This window comes from Lucilia cuprina, chromosome 3 (genome assembly GCF_022045245.1).
Source record: "Lucilia cuprina isolate Lc7/37 chromosome 3, ASM2204524v1, whole genome shotgun sequence".
NCBI lineage: Eukaryota > Metazoa > Arthropoda > Insecta > Diptera > Calliphoridae > Lucilia > Lucilia cuprina.
In genome coordinates, this window is record NC_060951.1 from 48,808,243 (window position 1) to 48,829,903 (window position 21,661).

Below are 21,661 nucleotides of genomic sequence, written 5' to 3' on the forward strand. Positions count from 1 at the left end.
CTCATCATCATCATCGTCGTCGTCGTCGTCATCATCACCATCATATGCAATAGATGTTTGCACAAAGACGGCATTAAATAACAATAAGCTAAAAAAAACTAGAATAAAATACTAAAAAGAATTGCAATAGAAAAATGAAATTTTCTATACATGAAAGAATATTAAATTTCATTTAAAAGAAATATGAGCTTTTTAATTTGTTAATTTTCGTTTACCATACCAGAACATCAGAAAAGACAGAAATATATTCAATTCAATTGAATTTACAAACTAAAAAACTCAATGAATGAATTAATAATAGCGGTAGTAGTTGTACGATTGACTGACTATATGATGACAATTTATGTGTGGAAACAGCTGTAGTTGCAATTGTAATATTAGTTGTTTTCATATTTTGAGGTTAGTATAATTTAAGGTTATTCGTTAAAGTAGAAGAGACAACCTCAACAGAATGTGACAGAAAAGTTTGTAACCATAAATGATACAACAGAAAAAAACCTCAACAGAAATTTGATCAAATATTACTGGTGGATTTTGTTTAACCACAAATATATTCTAGGGCAATTGTAGTAAGATGTATAAATTTAACTTACAATTAAATGTACGTACAAAATATTCTATGGATATTTTCTAAAGAAAAGCTCTAAATTCTTAAGTAAAATTATATAAATTAATCATCATATAAACGTTCAGTGTTTGTCGAATTTTTAAATGACAACTTTCGGAGTTTGTTAAAAATCGAATGGGAAGCTTTATCAATCGTCAATACGATTATATGATTTGCGTAAATTAATCATATTGAGTGTAGTTAACGAGTCAGATCTTTATCTTCTAGTGCAAGGTTTTCCAAGATTGTCTTTAGTAGTGAGGATAATTTTCAAAGTATCAGAAATATTGGCGAACTGTCGGTCACCAAAGCATAAAAATTGTATTTAAAGTTTCTACGGAAACCTTTTCTATTCATAGGATTGATAAAATTACTATATAAAGACTAGCCGTTTAATTGAGGATAATTGGACCTTGAAGATCATACTATCATGAACTTAATTTGGATTCTTACAATTTTCTTTTAGAATAGGTACTATAAGGTAGTGAAAGAAGACCTAGTAGAGAAGTTGTTCAAAAATCTAACAGTTCTCAATTCGCCAAAGTGATTGACACAAAAATATCGTCATTAAGACTTCAAGTTGTTTGATTAATTTGTGGAAGAGGAAGGATTTCAATTGACACCATAGTTCTACCGGCTTCTAATCTCGAATTGAATTTAATTTATGATCGGATCTTAAAGATTCCTTCAACGTGAAATTCAAGCAAATTCGAATCCTGTGCTACACATATGAACCGATACGGTGCGCAGACTAACAAACAATAGACTTGTTCATTTCGATAATTATTTTCTAGTTAAATGGTTATCATTGGATCGTGTTATGCACCTAAGTTATTGTCACGTGTTTGAATATGTCTCGATTAAGCCTTTTCTGTAATAGGAGCGATTATAATTGAGTTTCAAGACACAATAGTTCTACCGGCTTCTAATCCCGCATAATATTTAATTTACGATCGTACCTTGAAGTTTTAAATTCAAAAAAATTCGATATTTCCGATAAACTTTCCATTTAATTAACTTTTATGTCATTAGACATAAATGAAATTAGTTTTCATTCTGAAATGTTATTTTCCAGAGTTGTATTTTGTGTACTATAAAACAACGTTTTATAAATTCAAGGATGTTACAAAAATTTCAAGATATATCGCGACTACGTTGCTTGGATTAATTAATTTAATTTCTGTGACGACGAAACCGGAAGAAAGAAAATTTATCTTATTTATTTTCTGATTCGTTCAAAGATGAATTACTTCCAGATCAATCAGGACTCTTTTCTAGAATATCGATATTTCCGATAAACTTTCCATTTAATTAACTTTTATGTCATTAGATATAAATGAAGTGTATATTTAGAATGACTTAAGGATTCGTGCGATAACGCATTGAATTACAAATCCAAGCCAAAACTTAAAAATTTGGCAATGTTAAGGAATATCAATAACATATCGTAACCCAGCAAAATCTTTCCTTACCCGTTGAGTAATCAAGTAATATTGTAACAAAGTGTAAATATTTACATATCCATTTTTAAAACACAAAAATATGTGAAAAGGCGAAAATTATCAAATCCAATGATAAATGGAATCCCCGATATAGTATTATATTTAAAATACATAAATGGTAAAATTCGACCACGCCCATTTCCTTAATCCTATAAACATATTTATTGTTATTAAGTATTTAGTAATTTATATTAATTGCAAAAATAATTATAATATTAGTTAAAGCCTTTTTGCGCGTTAGTCATAGATTTTAGTAGAAATTAGAAAAACAAACATAAAAATATTTAAGAATCATACCTGTGTTGGTATTAAAGAATGTCGTACCAAATCACGTTTCTTAATTGGATACCGTTCCTGGTGTGATTTTTTTTTTTCAAAAGGGTAAAACAAAATTTCAATTTTTATTTAAAATTTTGTTTTGATACGTGTAAGTGTGTGCATATGGTGGTTGTGGTGCGTTCATCATTTATGCAAATTTAAGTGTTCACACATACAAATATTCGCAACATGATGTTAAACACAAAGTTTATGTTTTTTATTTAATACAATTTTTGTGTGAATTTCAAAATGTCATGATTTAATAAGTCAATAAGACCCGTGTACAAATATTCCGAGTTATTTTCATGATCATGTTTTATATGAGAATTTTACACAGATTTATTATGCACACGCACGAATAGACACACGTACACATATTGTAAGGAAAAAAAGCAGAAACGTGATAGTTGGTCGGTTGGTTTTTTTTTTTTATTATGATGATAGTTAAAGAAGTAGAACATCAACAACAACAACGGATATTAGCAGATTTGTAGTAGTAGTTTTGTTTTTGTAGTGTGTTTTTTTGGTTGGTGTAATATTTGTTTGATGGTGATTTTGATTAAGGATGAGGATTTTTTATTTTACATACAGGATGGATGATAAAAGCAACAACAACATATAAATTTGAAAAAAATAAAAACAGGATTAGATAGTTTGTTTTAAAACAAGTTTTAATAGAACAAAAAAACAAAATTAAACAGTAACAGGAACTAAAAGCGTTTATTGTTTTATTTTTTTTTACAAAGTTTTTTTTTTTACACATAATTTTTATCAGTTGTATTAATTGTGTAAAATTAGTTTTAATTTATATTGAGAAAAACTAACCTGATAGGGACTGGGCTTACCACCCTTGCCAGAATCCTTGGTACCTTTCGCATCTTTCGAATCGGCTGGATCCTTATCTTTTTTAGATTTCTTTTCTTTTTTAGGAGATTTCGGTTGATTGTTGCCGCCATTGCAACAGGAACTTTCTGTAGAAAGAGTAAAAGGATTAATGTCGAATAAATTACCTACAATCTAGAGTTTAATCTATAAATTAGTCTACAAAATAGTTAACTTGTATATAGTCAGTTTTCATTGACTTGTCTTCAGTCTATTATGATTATTCTATGGATGAGTTAACCGACTATTCTGTATTCTAATCTTCTGTCTTGTCCATAGATTATAGTCAAAAAGAAAATCAAGAATTTGTAAATCGGGCCAAAATACTTAAATTAAGCACGAATCTGAGTTAAAGTGATCTCAGCATCTACTTGTTCAAAAGTTAATCCAGATATCGTAAATCTATCCAGATTGATGTCAAAAGTATAATAATTAAGCTTTTACTAAAACCAGGTACAAAATAGTCAAATCAAGTACGAAACTCGGTTAAAGTGATCTCAGAAGGTACTTGTTTTAAGAACATTTTGGTCTTAACTCAAAAAAAGAACTTGAATGCGTACGTTTTTACTAGAAACAAGTACTTACGTTATGGATTAAAAAATTCTTATCATGTACTGTTAAAGCCAAAAAATCTCATTTTTAATGGTTTTCACTATATTCTACAGTCTCGTCAAATCAATGCGTATGTTTATGGACTCATCTACAGTCCATTAGTAAAAGTTTTTATGAGTAGTTTCTCTGGATTATTATACAATATATTGTTGAAAAGTCACTTTGATTCACTTGATTATGTAAGAGACTTTTGACAAGACCATTAGCTTTTACCCAGACAAATTTTGGTTAAAAGTTAAGTGTACTTTAAATTATTATGAACGACTAGCGTCCTCCTCGTCTCAATTAAATCAAAAAACTCAGGTTATAAACCCTAAACCCTAAACAATAACAATGTTTTCAGTGGGTTGACCCATAAAAAAATCCAATTATTTTATACCATTTAATATTTTTTTAAAATCTACATCTTACTTACCCTGTAACAGAAAACAGAATACATACAATAGGAAGAGTATGCTGACACCATACAGATACGTAAAGAAACTTTCATAATAGAGTACGGGCAGACGATGAGTGGTCACATCGCTTATAACGTAAGCAATGCACACAACAATCAATATGATGGCATAAACCAAACTGGTTACAATGAACAACGATGTCCTAAAAATGATTAAACCACAAATCGTGATGTTAAAAGGGAAAAAGGAAGAGAGAGAGAGAGAAAAAATAGAACAGAAAACACATATTAATATTTGAAAAAGTTTTGTAGTACAAAAATAATCATAATTAAAAATCAAAACTAACTAAAAAAACCAACAACAAATAAAAGTAAAATAAAACAAATTCCCATTATAATAATAATTAAAAAAAAAGAAACATTCCCCAAACACAATAATAATAATTAAATAAATTTATTTAATTTTTTTTTATTTTAATACTACAGTGCAAGTGCTTTTCATTTAATTACTTAAAATTGTACAATTGTTGTATATCATTCGAAATCATGCTAAAAAAATGTATGTGGTAATTTTAATAAATTCGTATTCCAATAGACTTTTTTTATGGATTTCTTAATTCAAACTCATAATAAATCTTTTACACACATTTTATTCTTTTTTTACATAAAAATTTTATTTAAATTTTTATTTATTTGCTTTTCACTTCATAATTTAATTTTCTAACACACATTTGTTCGGCATGTGTTGTAAAATTTAACTGAAACAACTTTATAAAATTTTATTTTTTTCTATTTTTCTTATATTTCATTTAAAAATGTGTGTTTTTACGAAAAAAAAAACTAAAATAAAATAAAACTAAGGAATTAAGACAAAATCTAGAAAAAAACCAACAAAATTTTACTATAGTTTTGCTTTCGTTTTAGCTTGTTTTACGTAAATTATTTTTGCAGTTTTTTTTACTTAAGTACCCTTAACATTAAAACAACAACTTTTACGAAAATACATACTAAAATGTAAAATATGAAAATGTATTTTTTTTCTCCCACAACAGTGTTGTTCATCTCAAAAAATAAAGTGTGCTGTGCTGTGCCGTGTGTTTATTTCTACTCAATATTTTGTTAGGTTTTTTATTTTTCTAATTTAATGCCTAAAGTGTTTTCAGTGTGTTTTAAATGTTTATACATAATTAAAAATGTTTTTTTTTTCTTTTCGTTTGTTCCTACATTTTCTAATATTTTGGACTAGTCAGTGGTTGTGTTTTTTTAGTTTATTGCAGTTGTTTTTTACAACCCACTTTGCTTTAGACTTTTTATTTATTTGCATACATTTAAATATATTTCATAAGATTTTAGTTAAGTCGAATGACAATACATCTATTTTTCAAATTTAGACATTAATTTTGTTTAATGTTTTTAAAAAAATTTACACATTTTTTAAAAGGGCTTGACTTGAGCTCCATTTATACTTGATTTCAGAACACTACTCATTGCAAAAATATTCCTAACTAAATGAGAATTATATGTATTTCTAAACGCAACTGAAAGATAAAGCACAAACAGATATTAAACTAAACCATAGAACTGCCCGGGGGGCACATGCGCCATATACAAGTAATCCCTGTTTCCCAGGAAAAATTTTAGAACTTGTTCTAAAAACTACTAGTTCTAGAACGAGTGAAAACAGAATCACTTCAGATTCTTTAACAACAGCCTTGTAACTAGTAGTGTCGCCATTACTTCTATAACCTGTTCTTTAGAATATTGTTGTGGTTCTTAAATACTTCTAAGTAGGAACTAGTTCTTTGAAACTAGTTATACATTGCTACTGCACTAGTTCAATGAAACGCATACTAGTTCCGAAACAGAGTCTTGGAATCAATTGAAAAAAAATTTCAAAAAAATTTAAATGTTAAATTTATTTATATTTTTGCTTTCCACTAAACTACAAGATATTAAAGAGCTCCCTAATTGAATGGCACCGAGAGAAGAGAAAGTTGCTGCTTGTAACGTATATCCTTTCAAAAACTATTTTAAAAAATAGTTTTGTAGTTTAGTTTCTAAAAATTTGTCTTAATCTTAATAATTTCAAACAAAAACTCTAAAAAAAGAAATATTTGTTTATACGTTCTCTAAGGCTTCCGTGGAACTAGTTACGAGATTGATAAATTCAAACAAAAATCATTAATTAAAGAACTAGTTCCAGAAGCGTTCCAAAGAACGAGTGTCGACTCCATAACGCTTCCTCAGAACCAGTTCCGAATTTGACAATTTCAAACAAAAATCATTGGTCTCAACGCCAAACCAGAACTAGTTCAGGCTAAAATCATGTGTCCTAGAACTTGTTGTAGAACTAATACAATTTTTCTGGGTTATTAAGTTATGTAAAATAATCAATAAATGTCATTGTTTAATGAATTGAAATAAAAAAAGGAAAAATTTGTTTTGAATTTTTGTCAAAAAATTAAAAAATATGTTCATTAAGATGACAGAAAATATTGAAATTTATAAAACTGTAACTAACATATCTAAGTATGCGAGTCCGAAAAATTAAGTGTATGTATTATGGTTTTAATTTGAGAACGCCTCAAAAAAAGTGGCGTATGGTTTCCTCTAAACGACGTTATGGCCGTTTTTTGTCAGTCAGAAAAGTTAAAAAATATCTATATTAAGATGGCATATGAAAGATAAAAATTTATAAAACTGAGTCCAACATATCTAAGTATGCGAATTCAAAAAAATAAGAATATGTATTATGGTTTTAATTTGAGAATGCCACTAAAATATGTGGCGTATGGTCCCCTTTCTATCCCATTTATTTTCCTGTATAATAATATTTTTATTGTTACTATAACGGTATATGACTATCAAGTTTTTTGTCGGAATAGTTTTTATTCCCTACGTCTTAGTCACCCTATGACAAAAGCGAAATTAATTTACCCGCTAAACTCTACTCAATAGTATAAACCGTTGTGCAAATATCATCCAAATTGATTGTTTGGTTTAGGTCACTTGACACGATATTGCCCATTTATATATAAACTTTGATCAACTCTATTCATATTTAACATTGAATTTCAAAACATTACGTTACAAATATTATAAAAGAAAAAACCTTCATCGCTTTAAATGTAGGGCATTAACAGATTAACTATCTGTGCAAAAGTGTTTAAAAATTTACATGTTCTATTTTATGCTTGTTCATATTTACATTTGAATATTGAAATTGCTTGTAAAATTGTTTGTAAACATAAATCTTTAAGGTTAATTTTGTTTTTAGTACTTTTTAATGCTTTTTATACATATATATAATTTTTCTTTTGAAGCCATAATAAATCAATATTTTTTAAAAACCGTTGAAAAAAAGAATTTGTTTTTTTTTAAGCTGGGTAGTTGTAATAATATTAAATCTTTATTATATTTACATTGCAAATATATAAGTTTAAATGTATAAAATATTTCATTATTAAAGAATTTATTAAAAAAATCGTATAAAATATTACTTATATAATCTTGCTATTATTATCCCTTTTTAACCTGTTTTATTTTAGTGTCATTTGAAAAGTTCAAGTATGTACGTATGTTTGGTATTTTTAAACACAACTTTTCATACATACAGTTTATATATGTACGTATGTAGGTAGCTATATGAACGTATAATATAAAATCTTTCCAAAGAAGCTTAAAATAAAATGCAGAAAATTCAATATTCATAAAATTATGTACAAATATGTGTATATATGTTATTATATGTATTTGTATTCATAAATCTATTTTGAGATATAATGCAACGAGGTTAGTTTATTGAAATTTTCAAACCCTTCAGTTGATAGTTAGTCATTTGATAAGATTTTATAATTCTAGGTCCATAGATAGGGGATAAGCTTGTGTAAAAAAAGAAACGTCTTTATATTACCAAATTCTGTACAAAATGGTTTAGACATGATTAAAAAACACGACTACCTTAGTTTATAAAAACAGGGAGTCGTTAATAAAAATATAGGAAAAATTGTACGCCATTTAAGGTCCGATTGCAACATATCGGAACTTGTGTACTTAAAGTCTAATTTCTGTTGAGCCATGTCATGGCTTATTCAAACGAAATATTTTGTTACATTTTGAAATGGAGAATTTCGGAGTTCCTAATTTTTGCTCGTTAAGATCTTGGAGAACAAAGAGTAATACCAAGTAATACCAATATAAAAATATTTACATTAAAAAAAATAAAAAAGTCGACGTTTTTAAATCGAATATCGTGTCTTTTAAAGAATCCCATGTAGGAATATTTCTAAATATATGGGTATTAATGTGCTGATAACTCCAATGCACTCCAAAAAAAAATTGGTCTTATATCTACCCATCTAATGAGTAATCTAGATAATATAGTTATCTAATACATTACCTGCTTGCTTACCGGTTAAGCAAACTTTGTCCTGTGCACCATAAAGTCTACTGATCCGCTCAGAATCACAGCCCGCAATTTTTAAGATATTTTGATAAAATTTGCTGACAAAGTTTTTTGTCGGCACAGAGACGAAACTTATTGAAAAGGGTTGAAATCGGACTATTATTTCCCTAGCATAAATGACATCTTGTAACGACCGGCCTTTATTTTACGCTTAGGCCCATAAAAACCCTCCATTACAAAATTACTACTTTATTTATAAGCTTTTTTCATAAACTTATATTAAAACAATAAAGAGTGTCGAATCTAATAAACCCTTTTCTTTAATTTTTCCAAAGAAATTCACATTACGTTCATAAATACTTTTGCATCTCTGCATGTAAAAATACTAATCTTTCGACGAAATTATCAGAGGTTGTAATAGTTTTCGTTCATATCTCCGTTAATTATGAACCGCTTTTGCTGCTATATAGCATTATTACCAGAGATATCTGATGTATTCAGAAAATTGATTTCAACACAGACAAACAGACGGACATGGCATAATCGACGTCGCTTTCTACAAGTATCCAGATTATATATACTTTATAGGAAAAATTACATTGTAGAAATAAAAAAAGAAATGGCAAATTATATATAACCATCTCAAGAAGGTGAAGGGTATTATAAATACCCTTTACCCAATGTAATCTATTTTTTATATTTTTTTTTACTTCTATTTTCTTTAATTCACCCTTGCGAATAAACTATAAATAATTTCTGATTTTCAAGGTAATTACTGCCCTCTTGTAATTAAAATAATAACTATATGATATTTTAAAATATATTTTTAGTAAATTCCCCTCATAGGAGAAAATTAAAAAAAAATTCAGAACACCAGTTTATTAAGGAAACACAAAACTGCACACTAGATCTAAATTTGGTCGTAATATTATTTAAATAATATAAATGTATTAAATATACATAAATAAATTTGAAAATTTTATTCATGTAAATTATTCTATCCTGATGACAATTGCAAATTTTGTTACACACATTGTTGATCATGTGTAATAAAGCCCCTTATTTTTTATATTTATTTTATATTATTTTTTATATATTTGTTTTATTTTTATATATTTTTTTCAAATATTTTTGTTTTACCATAATTCAATTGGTCCCGTTATAACATTGGTGTGATATGTGCCATGTACGGTTATATTAGCTGGTAAAAAACTTCGTTTATTTGGATCTGATTTTACCGAATAAACAACCCTAAAAAAAGTTTGTCAAAAATAATAAAGAAATAAAATTTTATTTAAATTTAGTTTAATTTTTTTATATTAAGAGCCAAAATCACTAAACAAGGATAATACTAGGGCAATTTGATCGCTTATTACAACACTCATAACTAGATTAAACACAAAGGTAATGGGATTATTTATGAATTTATACAAAAACTAAAAAAAGGAACTACTTTATTATATAAATTTAGGTTAATGATTAGAAACAATATTTGGAAAAAAATCAGGTTGAAAAGAGGATAAACTAAAAAACATGTTGCTAATAAGTACCAAAACAACATATTTTTTTAATTTTTTTCGTAAAGGTTTTTTAGGTTATATATAGTTTTTTTTAATTTCATTTAATATGCAAGCTAGCTAAGAAAAATATAATAAACATACACACAAAAACTATAAGTATCAGGATAGTTCTGTGAACACTTGTTTCCCACAACCAAATAGAAGGATTTTTATGACATCGAATATATTTTTAATATACAAACTTTTAAATAACAGCTTTGAAAGAATGTTGTTTTCAAAATGTTACGAATATCCAATTAGATTAGACAAATCGAAATCGGCCGGTCAATTCGATAGTCTAGGGACTATGGACAATTCAGTAGATTATTTCATGGACTTAACTGTTGACTAATCTATCGATTAGTCAATTGATTAATTTATGGAATATTCAATTGACTACTCAATGGAATAGTCAATTTACTACTCTATGGAATAGTCAATTGACTAGTCTATGGAATAGTCAATTGACTAGTCTATGAAATAGTCTTTTGACTAGTCTATGAAATAGTCTTTTGACAGGTCTATGGGCTAGTTTATTGTCTAGCGTATGGAATATACTATTGAAAAGTCTATTTACTGACTAGTCTATAGACAAACCTTCACTAGATTAAGGACTACAATGTGTACTAGTCTGTGGACTAGTTTATGGACTGGTCTGTAGACTACCCTCTTGATTAGTATATGAACTAGTTCAACGACTAGTCAATGCTGTAATCTATAGACTAGTTTATTTATTAAAGCTGTGATACACGGTTGTCAGGTTGTGAAATGTTCAGAAAATGTCTAAAAATCATTTGAACTTATGTTTTTTCTTTTACACTATAATTAGACAGTGTAAACTTAAAAATTTTATTGTTATTATGCACATGCCAACGTTGTAAGATCTAAAAGCCGTGTACACATAGCATTAGTCTTTATATATACATTTATGAGGTGCTAATTGTAAAAAGAATATTTAGGAGTCTTTGCAAAGTATTGAACCAGTTATTACTTCATATACGATTTTATGCATTTAAATATCTGCCACAACAAACTATATTGTTGTTATTTTGTTTAATAATGTTTCTTTACTCCGATTCTATATGCCATTTGCATAAAAAGGCTGATTGTTGTTGTTTCTCTTACATTACACTTCCTTATTTTGTTTTTTTTTTACCAACTTTTTTTCTTTAGCTTTTTGCCTCAAGTGTCTGCTTAACGATCTGCAAGTTTTGTTTGCATACAATCGAAACGCTAAAAGCAACAAATATTTACCCCAGCCATTCATTTATTATACACGTTGAATAAATCTTATACATATACTGGTATACATACATACGTATATTACACACATATATGTAATGTAAATTATGTATCCTTATTTTACAAATACGTACAATGTAAACGAAAAAAAAAACTGTTTCCCATCAACAACTTGGTTTTAATGTACATATACATACTACTAAAGTCTACATACAAGTACTACTACTGCCAGCTACTACCACTAGCACCACCACCTTTCATTTCCCCTGCCACATGCAGCTAAACAACATTTTCGCAAAGAAAAACATAAATTTGACCTAAATCTGCTGCCATTATGCAAATACACGAGCGTTCATTCTATGTTTCATATGAGTAAGTAAAGGAATCTCTTGAAATGTGGCAACATTGTGTAAAAACACACACACAAACTTGCAACAGCAAAAGAGCGAGAAAAAATGTTGGAACAAATCAAACGTTGATATTTGAAGTAGAGTTTGGAAATAATTTATTTCACTTCAAAAAAAATATAGGACTTTTTTGTGCTATTTATTGTGTAAATATTAGCATCGAAATGGAATTGTGTTAATAATTGCAAAAATTGGCGAAATAAAGAGAGAAAATTTCTTTTAATTATATAAAAACTTCTTTATGAAATAGGTTTTGTTAAGGGTTCTTAATAATTAGGTCAATTGCTTGTTTGATTTTAATAAATAATATAGTATTATTTAAATAAAATTGTGGAAAATCTTCTACAACTATTGCTATAGTGACCAGCAATAGCGTATTAAAAAGATTTTAAATTGAGATGTATTTTTTAAAGAAAATTTTTGATTGATTTTTTTATAGAAAATGTTTGATAAATTTTCTCTTGACAGAAAAATTTCGATAATATTTCTTTATATAAAAATTTTTTCTCTCATTTAAAAAAAAATTCTTGATAAATAATAAAAAAATTTCGATAAATTTCTTTATTTATATACAATTTCTTACAAATCTTATTTTCGTGTAAAATTTCCAATAAATTTTCTTTTTATAGAAAATATACGATAGATTTTCTTTTTATAGAAATTTTTCGAAAATTAAATTTCTTTTTACAACAATTTTTCGATAAATTCTCCTTTAAAAATTTTTTCGATAATTACTCCTTTTAAAAAAATTTATGATAAATTCTCTCTTATATACATTTTACTAAAAATTCTCATTTTATAAAAATTTTTCGGTAAATTTCTAATTTTATATAAATTTTTCGAAAAATATTATAATTTTTTATAAAAAAATGTTTGATAAAAATTTACGATAAATTCTTGTTTTATATGAATTTTATGATAAATTCTCGTTTTATAGAATTTTTTTTATAGAAAATTTTTTAAAAATTTTATTTTTATAGAATTTTCCTAAATTCTCTTTTAATAAAACTATTTCCATAAATTCTCTTTTTAAAGAAAATTTGCGATAAATTCTCTTTTAATAAAAATGTTTCTATAAATTCTTTTATTAAAAATTTTCTATAAATTTTCATTTATTTTAAAATTTCATATTTTTATAGAAATTTTTCGATTAATTTTTTTATAGAAATTTTTCGATAAATTTTTATTTAATAGAAATTTTTTAATAAATTCTTTTTTAATGAAATTTTACAATAAAATATAATTTTATGGAAATTTTACGATGAATTCTCATAAAATATTTACAAATTTACGATAAATTCTTGTTTTGTATGAATTTTATGATAAATTCTCGTTTTATAGAATTTTTTTATAGAAAATTTTTTTAAAATATTATTTTTATAGAATTTTCCTAAATTCTCTTTTAATAAAACTAATTCCATAAATTCTCTTTTTAAAGAAAATTTGCGATAAATTCTCTTTTAATAAAAATGTTTCTATAAATTCTTTTATTAAAAATTTTCTATAAATTTTCATTTATTTTAAAATTTCATATTTTTATAGAAATTTTTCGATAATTTTTTTATAGAAATTTTTCGATAAATTTTTTTATAGAAATTTTTCGATAAATTTTTTTATAGAAATTTTTCGATAAATTTTTTTTTATAGAAATTTTTCGATAAATTTATTTTATAGAAATTTTTCGATAAATTTTTATTTAATAGAAATTTTTTTATAAATTCTTTTTTAATGAAATTTTACAATAAAATATCATTTTATGGAAATTTTACGATGAATTCTCATTTTATAGAAAATTTCGGTAAATTCTCATTTTATAAAAAATGTTCGATAAATTCTTAATCAAAAATTCACGTTTTATAGAAAAATTTCGAATAATTCTCAGAGTCTCAATTTATTTCAGTTTATCTAAATTTATAAAAAAATTTTTAAATTATTATATTATAGAAATTTTTAATAAATTCTCTATTCATAAAAAATTTTGAATTAATACAATATTTTCGATAAATTCTCAATTTGTGCAAAATGCTCCATTTTTTTCCATTATTTCTCAAATATTTTAGAGTTTAAAGCAAAACATTAAATTAAAATCTCCAAAGTCTCCAAACTATTCAAACTTGTCAACATAGCCTGCAAAAAAAACACAAAAATATATTTTATATTTTACCTTTCAATTTATTTTTTAGAAATCATAAAACAGCCACCTCTAAAATACCTGTTTAATTTAAAACAATATTTTTCTTTCTAGTTCCAACAAATACGTGACAAATTCACTTTTTATATAAATATTTCTTTCAATTGTCCTTTACTTTTAGATATTTACAAACATATTTTTTATTCTCTACCAAAAGCTGTCATTATTTGCCAGTACTTCACTTTACTGTCAAGTTTTTTTTCTAAACGAGTGCGTTTTTTTTTTTTGGTTTCATGCAAAAAATATCCTTAAGGGATATATGGAAAATCCTTCCTTTAGCAACTTTTGTTTTATGTCAGTCTATCATTCATTGCTTTATCCTCTCCAGAGTTTTATGTTGGCAAACATCAGAGTAAAGAAAAAAAGTATACATACTTAGTATATGAGTAGAATATCTATATATTTGCATTGCTGTGATGTGTGATTATGAGTTAAGAAAACATCATTGTTGTTGACTCCAAAACAATCCTTGTAAGAGTTTCCTTTTATCCCCTTTAATGCAGTTGTTAGCAGAATCCTGTCTGAGAGTAAGTAAGTATGGAGGTTTGTAGATGTGTTTGAATGTTGCAGCAATGAAAATATTGCAATATAAATTGTTCACATTTCATTTGGGGATTAATTTTATTATATAGTTTCCTTTGCTTAATCTACATACATATTTTTCTACTCTAAAGTTTATTCACATTGGAGTTGAAAAAATTTAAGAAATGTAACAAAAAATATGTATGTAAGTGAGAAAATAACATTATTGAAAAAATATTTAATTTTTAAAGGTGAATGTGTGGTAAATTTTTAATTGATTAAAATAGTTTAATTAACAATTTCTGATTTAGAATAGATATTGTCATATTTTTATGCAAACACCAAACATATTATTTCTTAATTTAAAGATGTAGTTCGCTGAATTTGAGTCGATTTACTCATTACGGTACCAATACGCCAACGCGATAGGTACACTAAAGATTGGGGTTTGAGCCAAAACAAGAATCAAACGTCATCTTTGGTAACAATTTCTTAAGGGAATCGTGCTAATTGAGTCTCAATGGAGACTCAATATTAAGTACATTGCATAAACTCATGCCGAATTTTATTATTTGATCTATATCTATAGGTATTATTAAATTAGAAATAAAAATGCATGATGTTTTGGTCAAGTTCAAGTCAGCGGCAATTGCACATTTATCAAGTGTTAAACAAAGTACTCAAGTACTCAAGATGTGCTTAAAACTCCAATTATATCTGATTGAAAAAGAATAGCACTTTTACATATGGGGCGGAACTACTAAGTATTTCTATTTTGAAGAGATCAAAGTTACATATTGTGTAGAAGATAAAATTGTATTGATTTAATGAATTATAATTGTTCGTTGTTCAGTTTTTCCATATCGGCATTATCAAAATGATACAAAGCATAATCGAAATTACAACTATGCGTTGTCAAAATTGCAACTGTGGTTGTCAAAAAATAACGGAGTGTTATTGAAATTTTATATAAATCAATTGTATAAAAAATATAAATTTCCCTTTGTGCAATAATAATTAAGAATAACATTTTTAATGGATATTTCATTCTTTTTCATGCTGGAAGTTAAAAGAATTTAAATTATATTACTGAGATTCGTACACCATATTTTATATTCATATTGGGGTCATATATTTTTAATACTATTTATACCCTACATCACTATAGTGGGGAAAAAATCTCTCTTTTTTGTCAACAATAAGTAAAAATATTCCACAATAAAACAAATTAAATGCTTTATTTAAAAAAAAAATCAAAATTTTAACATACTGACTGGTGTAGGGTATCATATGGTAGGCAATGTCCGACTATAAATTCATACTTGTTTTTTTTTTTTTGTTTAATCTGTGTTTCCATTTTCACGTATGTATATAACGGTTTTTATTTATTTTGTAAATGGCTGTTGCATTAGTAGGGGTCATAGCCTGAGTACAAAATTAGCAAAAGTTGTCCGCAATAAGTTTTATTGAAAATTTTAAATTTTTTTAGTATGAATTGAAAAGAAAATGTTTGAAGCTCTATCATTATCGAAACTCCACTGGAAAATCATTACTTATTTTGAAATAAGTCTTGGAAATAGTTGTATTAAATACATTCATAGGAACCAACTATCCACAGTATTTATATGGATAACTATTATTTAAGTTAAAAATATAAATTCGAATCTATTTCGAGAATATTTCAAGAATTTCTTTACAGAATATTCCAAGAATTTCTTTCGAGTATATTCCAAGAATTTCTTGATAAGTATTTTTTTTAATTCCTATTTTTTGAAATTCTGTTTTTTTTAGTTTTTAAGTGTTTATTTAAATGTTATTTTTGTAATATTTTGTCATAATTAGAAAAATAGTAAATTTTAATTTTTTGATAGCAATCTTTTGATAGCAAATAATAAAATTTCCGTACACCCACTGTTTAAGATTTAGAACAATAAAATTATATTTTTATCACATAATAAAGTGTAAAATATGTATATACAAATTTTATAGATTTTTTAACCATTTTGCATAATAAAAAAAAACAATTTTTTATCTCTGAGAAGAAAAACCTTACATATTGTTTTTCCTTTTTGTTAATACACAAGATAAAATCAAATATATCTGTATATTTTTTAGCACATTACATGGCTTGGTCATAACTTGATTATTGTTGTAGCCATATCACATATTCCTTTATTTATTTATTATACAGCAACCACAATTTACTTCAATAAATATACCAGACATCTTGGCACCACTCCAAAACGTCTAGCCCAGCGGCAAAACCAACATAAAGGAACGAATGAGAGTGTGCAAATACAAACAATAACAAACAGTATTAATATTAAATCTGTGTACTATAGAAGGATGTAAAAATAAAAAAATATATATAAAAGAAATCCTTATAATATTTAGTAAAGTCCTTTGAACTTATAACAAACACTTGCACCATTTAATAGAAGAATATTGAAAAAAAATCAAAAAAACATATATAATTTTTTAAAAAAGATTAGATTATTTTTTCTAATAACCTTTGCAATGGTTGTGGCACAACATTTTTTAATTCCATTTCCTTATTGGCGGCATTATTTTTCTCAGCGCTATCCGTGCTGGCTGTGGTATGGGAGCGTGAAACGGGCAATGTTGCCATATTATCACCGCCTTCAACATCGACGGTAGCAACTTTAACTTCACCACCGTTACCCATTTCTTTATGTTATAGGATTTAATAAATGTTATTTTGTTTGTTTTTAAATCACTTTAATTTTTTTTACTTTTAAGTTTTTTTTATTAATTTATTTGTTTAATTTTTTTAATTTTTATTAAATTCACATGTTTTTTGTTTATTTTAATTGTTTAACACAACTTGGACGTTTGTTTAAGAATAAATAAATTTTATTTTGTTTCAAATATTTCGTTGTCTTCAATCACGTTTTAACTGTATTTTAAAAATGAACAGAACATTAGTATTTGCTTGTTTACCGAGTTGATCATTTCTTTGCAATTTTCTTTCAATTATTTTTTCCTCTAAAATGTGGATTGAAAGTTTAGGGAAAAATTTACTACTTCAATTGAGAATTTTAATATTTTGCCCCTTATTTCTCTCTCTTTTTTTTTCCTATTTATACTCTATTTCTCTCTGTGTTATATATCTCTCAAGGACGTTGTCAAAATAAATAAAATATCTAAAGTTGCTATTAAATATTCTCTCAGCTTTTTAGGTTTCCTTCTATTATCCAAAAGTTTGTTTTGATTTTTATCTTAACGTAAAAAAGCTTTTGCTAAAAACGTTACATTTTAAATAAAAGATTTATGGTTTTAAAACTACAAATTAATAATAAAATAAAATATTTTTTTTTTCAAATTTTGATGGTCTTTTTGAGCACATTTACCAAAAAACTATAATATTTTTTTTTTACTTTTCATTTTATAAAATTTTGTATACACACACACTCTTATTAAGGTTTTTGTGGGTGTGTCTATTCCAAATTTTAGTATGTACTTCCGTACTTTATTTTCAGTTACTGCATACACATTTTTTTTGTTTTATATTTTCTTTTCAATTGCCTATTTATCTCTTAATTAGCCTTAACAAAATTATATTATCCATTTAAACAATTCATAGTCAATAGCTAATATTAAATGTACGTTTTTATTAATGTTCCTACATTAGCAGTAACTCCCTAAGATACTTAAGAAAATCTGCTGCCTAATACCTTTCATCATGCAAGCATCTATAGAATACCTTTTGCTCTATAAAATTATATTCCCTTTTGGTATGGTAGTAAATAAAGTTGTAAATTTTTTTTGTGTATATGTAGTATTTGGCATATATACTATAGTTTGAAAATTTACTCATTTAATACGCATCCTTTCTAACACCCTCTACTATTAAACAAAATACCAAAAAATATATATTAGTAAAGAACTTACCCACCCCCAAAATTTTACAATTTTTGATCGCATATGTGATTTTTTGGTGGGTTGTTTGTTCAACATACATTTGTATGCTGGAGAAAAGCTACAAAACGGCCTTTGGAGTTTAAGGTAAAGGGCCCTTTGTGGTATATAGTAGAGAGTAGTTGTTTAATAAGTGTAAAGAAATGTAGAAGAGAGATCTTCCTGCATAACCGTTTTTACCACTAAGTTTGATTTCCGCCTTAAAATAGATTGGCTTACTGAACCTATTGTGGATGTCTTAGAATTTATCTTCACACCTGAACAATATTAAATATGAAAGTGATCGTAATCGAATTTCATTCATCTGAAATAAAGCAATGATTTAATCATATACAAATGATATCGGTTGGACAATGTCTCCGTTGATAAGGATCTTAAGATGTGGATTAGTATACATCACTAAAATGATGTCTTTTACAATAGAAGATTTCTATATAGGTACTTCCGAATGTGTCCAGTCCACGATATCCTGAATCTTATCTGGGCTAATTTGTTTTTTTTTAAAAAAAGTATTTCTTCATGCAGCTTAGAAATATGTCCCGCTCACGCTGGATTCTCTGACAGTCAAAGATATTGTATCTCGTTCGTACAACGTCGTAGTATAGAGCGTAACATTCTTGTGGGTATGTAAGTTGTCTTGTCCAATCAACCTAGCGCTGTCTACCGAGTTTCTTTAGTTCTATATCCTAGATTAAGAACGTGTAAATTTTTTCATTTGACTTTTCATGGGGTATAACCGTAACCCATAAGTAGAAATAGGTCGTGTAGTTACCTACTATCAATGTAGAAGATAGGAGCTCGTTAGGTAGAAGAATCGGGTTTAGACTAAACCAGTAATAAAATAAACCATTTCACCTGCACGTATTATTAGTATAAATGGGAGTCGGTATAGGAAAGTTTTGACTCGCAAATAAATATGGCAATGATAAAGGCTGCAGTTTATTCCACATTAACAAAAAATATTGAAAATTTGTTTGTAAAATGTTATAGAAACTCGATTTTCCGCGAAAGGTTTTTGCAGCAAAATTGCCAGTTTTCGTTCCTCAACACTACTATTGAGTTATAGACAGGCACTAGAGTTAAAACCCTAGTGTAGATGCGTGGTTAAAATTATGCAATTCAAAATTTAATCAACTTAAAATTGAATTCTAAAGCCATCTTAACCATTCAGTTGCCCTTAATATGGAATCTAAGCCTTTCTAAGTGAAGTTTTTTCTATTGAAACGAACATTTTATAGCGGAAAAAGTCATCAGAAAATGTTTTGATTTTTATTTTAAAGAAATGGTTTAAATTTAAATTATTATTTTTTAAAATTTTAAAACTTTAATTTAGATGATTATTAAGTTTAATATTGTAAGCAAAAAGGTCCAAAGACTAGATAATTAAATATTGTTAAATTAAAAAATATCATTTATATAAAAACATCAATATATATTTTAGATTTAAAGTTTTTCGAGAATATATCTTTAATTGGAGTAATACTATAATTGAACATTTGTTATATGTGATTATGCCTTAATATTTGATTTCAATTCCCTAATATAAATTTAAAATAACAAAAACTGTATTTTAATTTTTAATATATTTTTCTTTTGCATAAAATATGAAATAAATATGACAAATTTATTTTTAATAAATAATAAAATTTCATCAAAACATATTTACTTTTCCTTTGAGGCCTTTCAGGAAATTCAAATAATAGAAAACAACCCCTTTAACAAACCTTTAACTTTAACTACACCCCTGCAATCACATACATAAAATATTCACTTTAATATCCCGGGCCGACCTAGTGACCTCTCTGTAAAATACACAGACTCTCACACACACTCGTAGTCATGTACCAATAATAACACAACTAAACTAGTAAAATATTACAGTTACAACAACACAAATAAATACCTTTTTTTACAATGAAAATTAAATGAAAAAAATAATTTTTGATTTTTAATATGACTTGGTAACCCTATGTAAAGAAAACACAGCAAATTTACTCAGAGACACAAGTCCAAAACAGATGAGAGTGTAAAAGCCAAACGAGTCCTTATAATACAGATTAAATAAAATGTGTACTAATATTTTTGTATTTCTTTTCATGTATTTATACATAATATATTTTTTTTGTTGTAATGTTTATTAATGCAGAGGGTGTTGTAAGGTGGCATAGAGAAGGACTATACCACCAAGGAAATTTAAACACAAACTCTGTGTAAATGTTAAAGAAGCTGCTTGCTTAACATAAATAAATATTGTAGTCCTATGTTGAAGAATATAGAAGTTTATTTGTATGTATCGTTTGTATTTTTTTATTTTTCCTCTTTTGTATCCTAGACCAAACGTAAAATTGCTGTTAGTAGTGGTTATTTTGTAATGAAAGAATGCTGTTGTTGAGTGTTTTTCTATCAACTGGTACTTTTAGGTACTATAAAGGAATATTTTACTTGTTTTTTTTTTAATGATTGAGATTAGATATATATTTTAGTAAAAGAAAAGCTAATTTCTAATTTCAATGCTTTCCTTTACGCAATATAGATCAATACAATACAGAATTGATAATTTGCTGTCAGAACATTCACTTCAGAAGTCCATAGAATACTCAAAATTATAAAGATTCGTATTTAAACTAAACCAATCTTCAATATGTACACTTCAAAATTAGTAACAAAATTCACCATTTCATCCCTATAAGTATAGATTGGAGTCGGTATAGGAAAGTTTTTACCCACGATAATTACAGATGGAAGTGGCTGCAGTTTATTCCACATTTTAACCAAAAATCTTGAAAATATGTTTGTGAAGGGAGAAACTCGATTTTCCGCGAAAGGTTTTTGCAGCAAAAATGCCCATTTTCGTTTCCTTAACAATATGGATCGATACAGAAATGATAATTTGCTCTCAGAACATACATTTTAGAAGTCCAGATTAACTTGTTAAATATTTAAAATGAAATGACATTAGGCTTGTTCAATAACTAAAAAATGTTGTTACTAATTGTTACAAACGTTCTCATAATATTTGAAATTTTTATTGAAATACAAAAATAATTTGTAAAAATTTGTTATTGAATAAATATCTTG

General features: G+C 26.3%; 1 protein-coding gene and 1 long non-coding RNA gene across 13 annotated transcripts in view; one reads left to right on the forward strand and one right to left on the reverse strand.

Moving 5' to 3' along the window:
• The window catches only part of LOC124418878, a 668,817-nt gene that overhangs the window by 520,831 nt on the left and 126,325 nt on the right, over nucleotides 1-21,661 (forward strand). The gene's annotated exons all lie outside the window — the stretch shown is intronic.
• Nucleotides 1-21,661, reverse strand: part of LOC111675736 (proton channel OtopLc) — a 74,787-nt gene that overhangs the window by 8,662 nt on the left and 44,464 nt on the right. For 4 of the 12 annotated variants that reach the window (XM_046946632.1, XM_046946630.1, XM_046946631.1 and 1 more), the window contains exons 4-7: nucleotides 9,864-9,974; nucleotides 4,337-4,521; nucleotides 3,253-3,398; nucleotides 2,407-2,463 (exon numbers count right to left, since the gene is read on the reverse strand). In XM_046946632.1, coding sequence (XP_046802588.1) covers nucleotides 2,407-2,463; nucleotides 3,253-3,398; nucleotides 4,337-4,521; nucleotides 9,864-9,974 — 499 coding nt within the window. Of the gene's footprint in view, nucleotides 1-2,406; nucleotides 2,464-3,252; nucleotides 3,399-4,336; nucleotides 4,522-9,863; nucleotides 9,975-17,154; nucleotides 17,945-21,661 lie in introns of those variants that run through there. The other 8 variants (XM_046946634.1, XM_046946637.1, XM_046946636.1 and 5 more) reach the window with 6 other exon arrangements.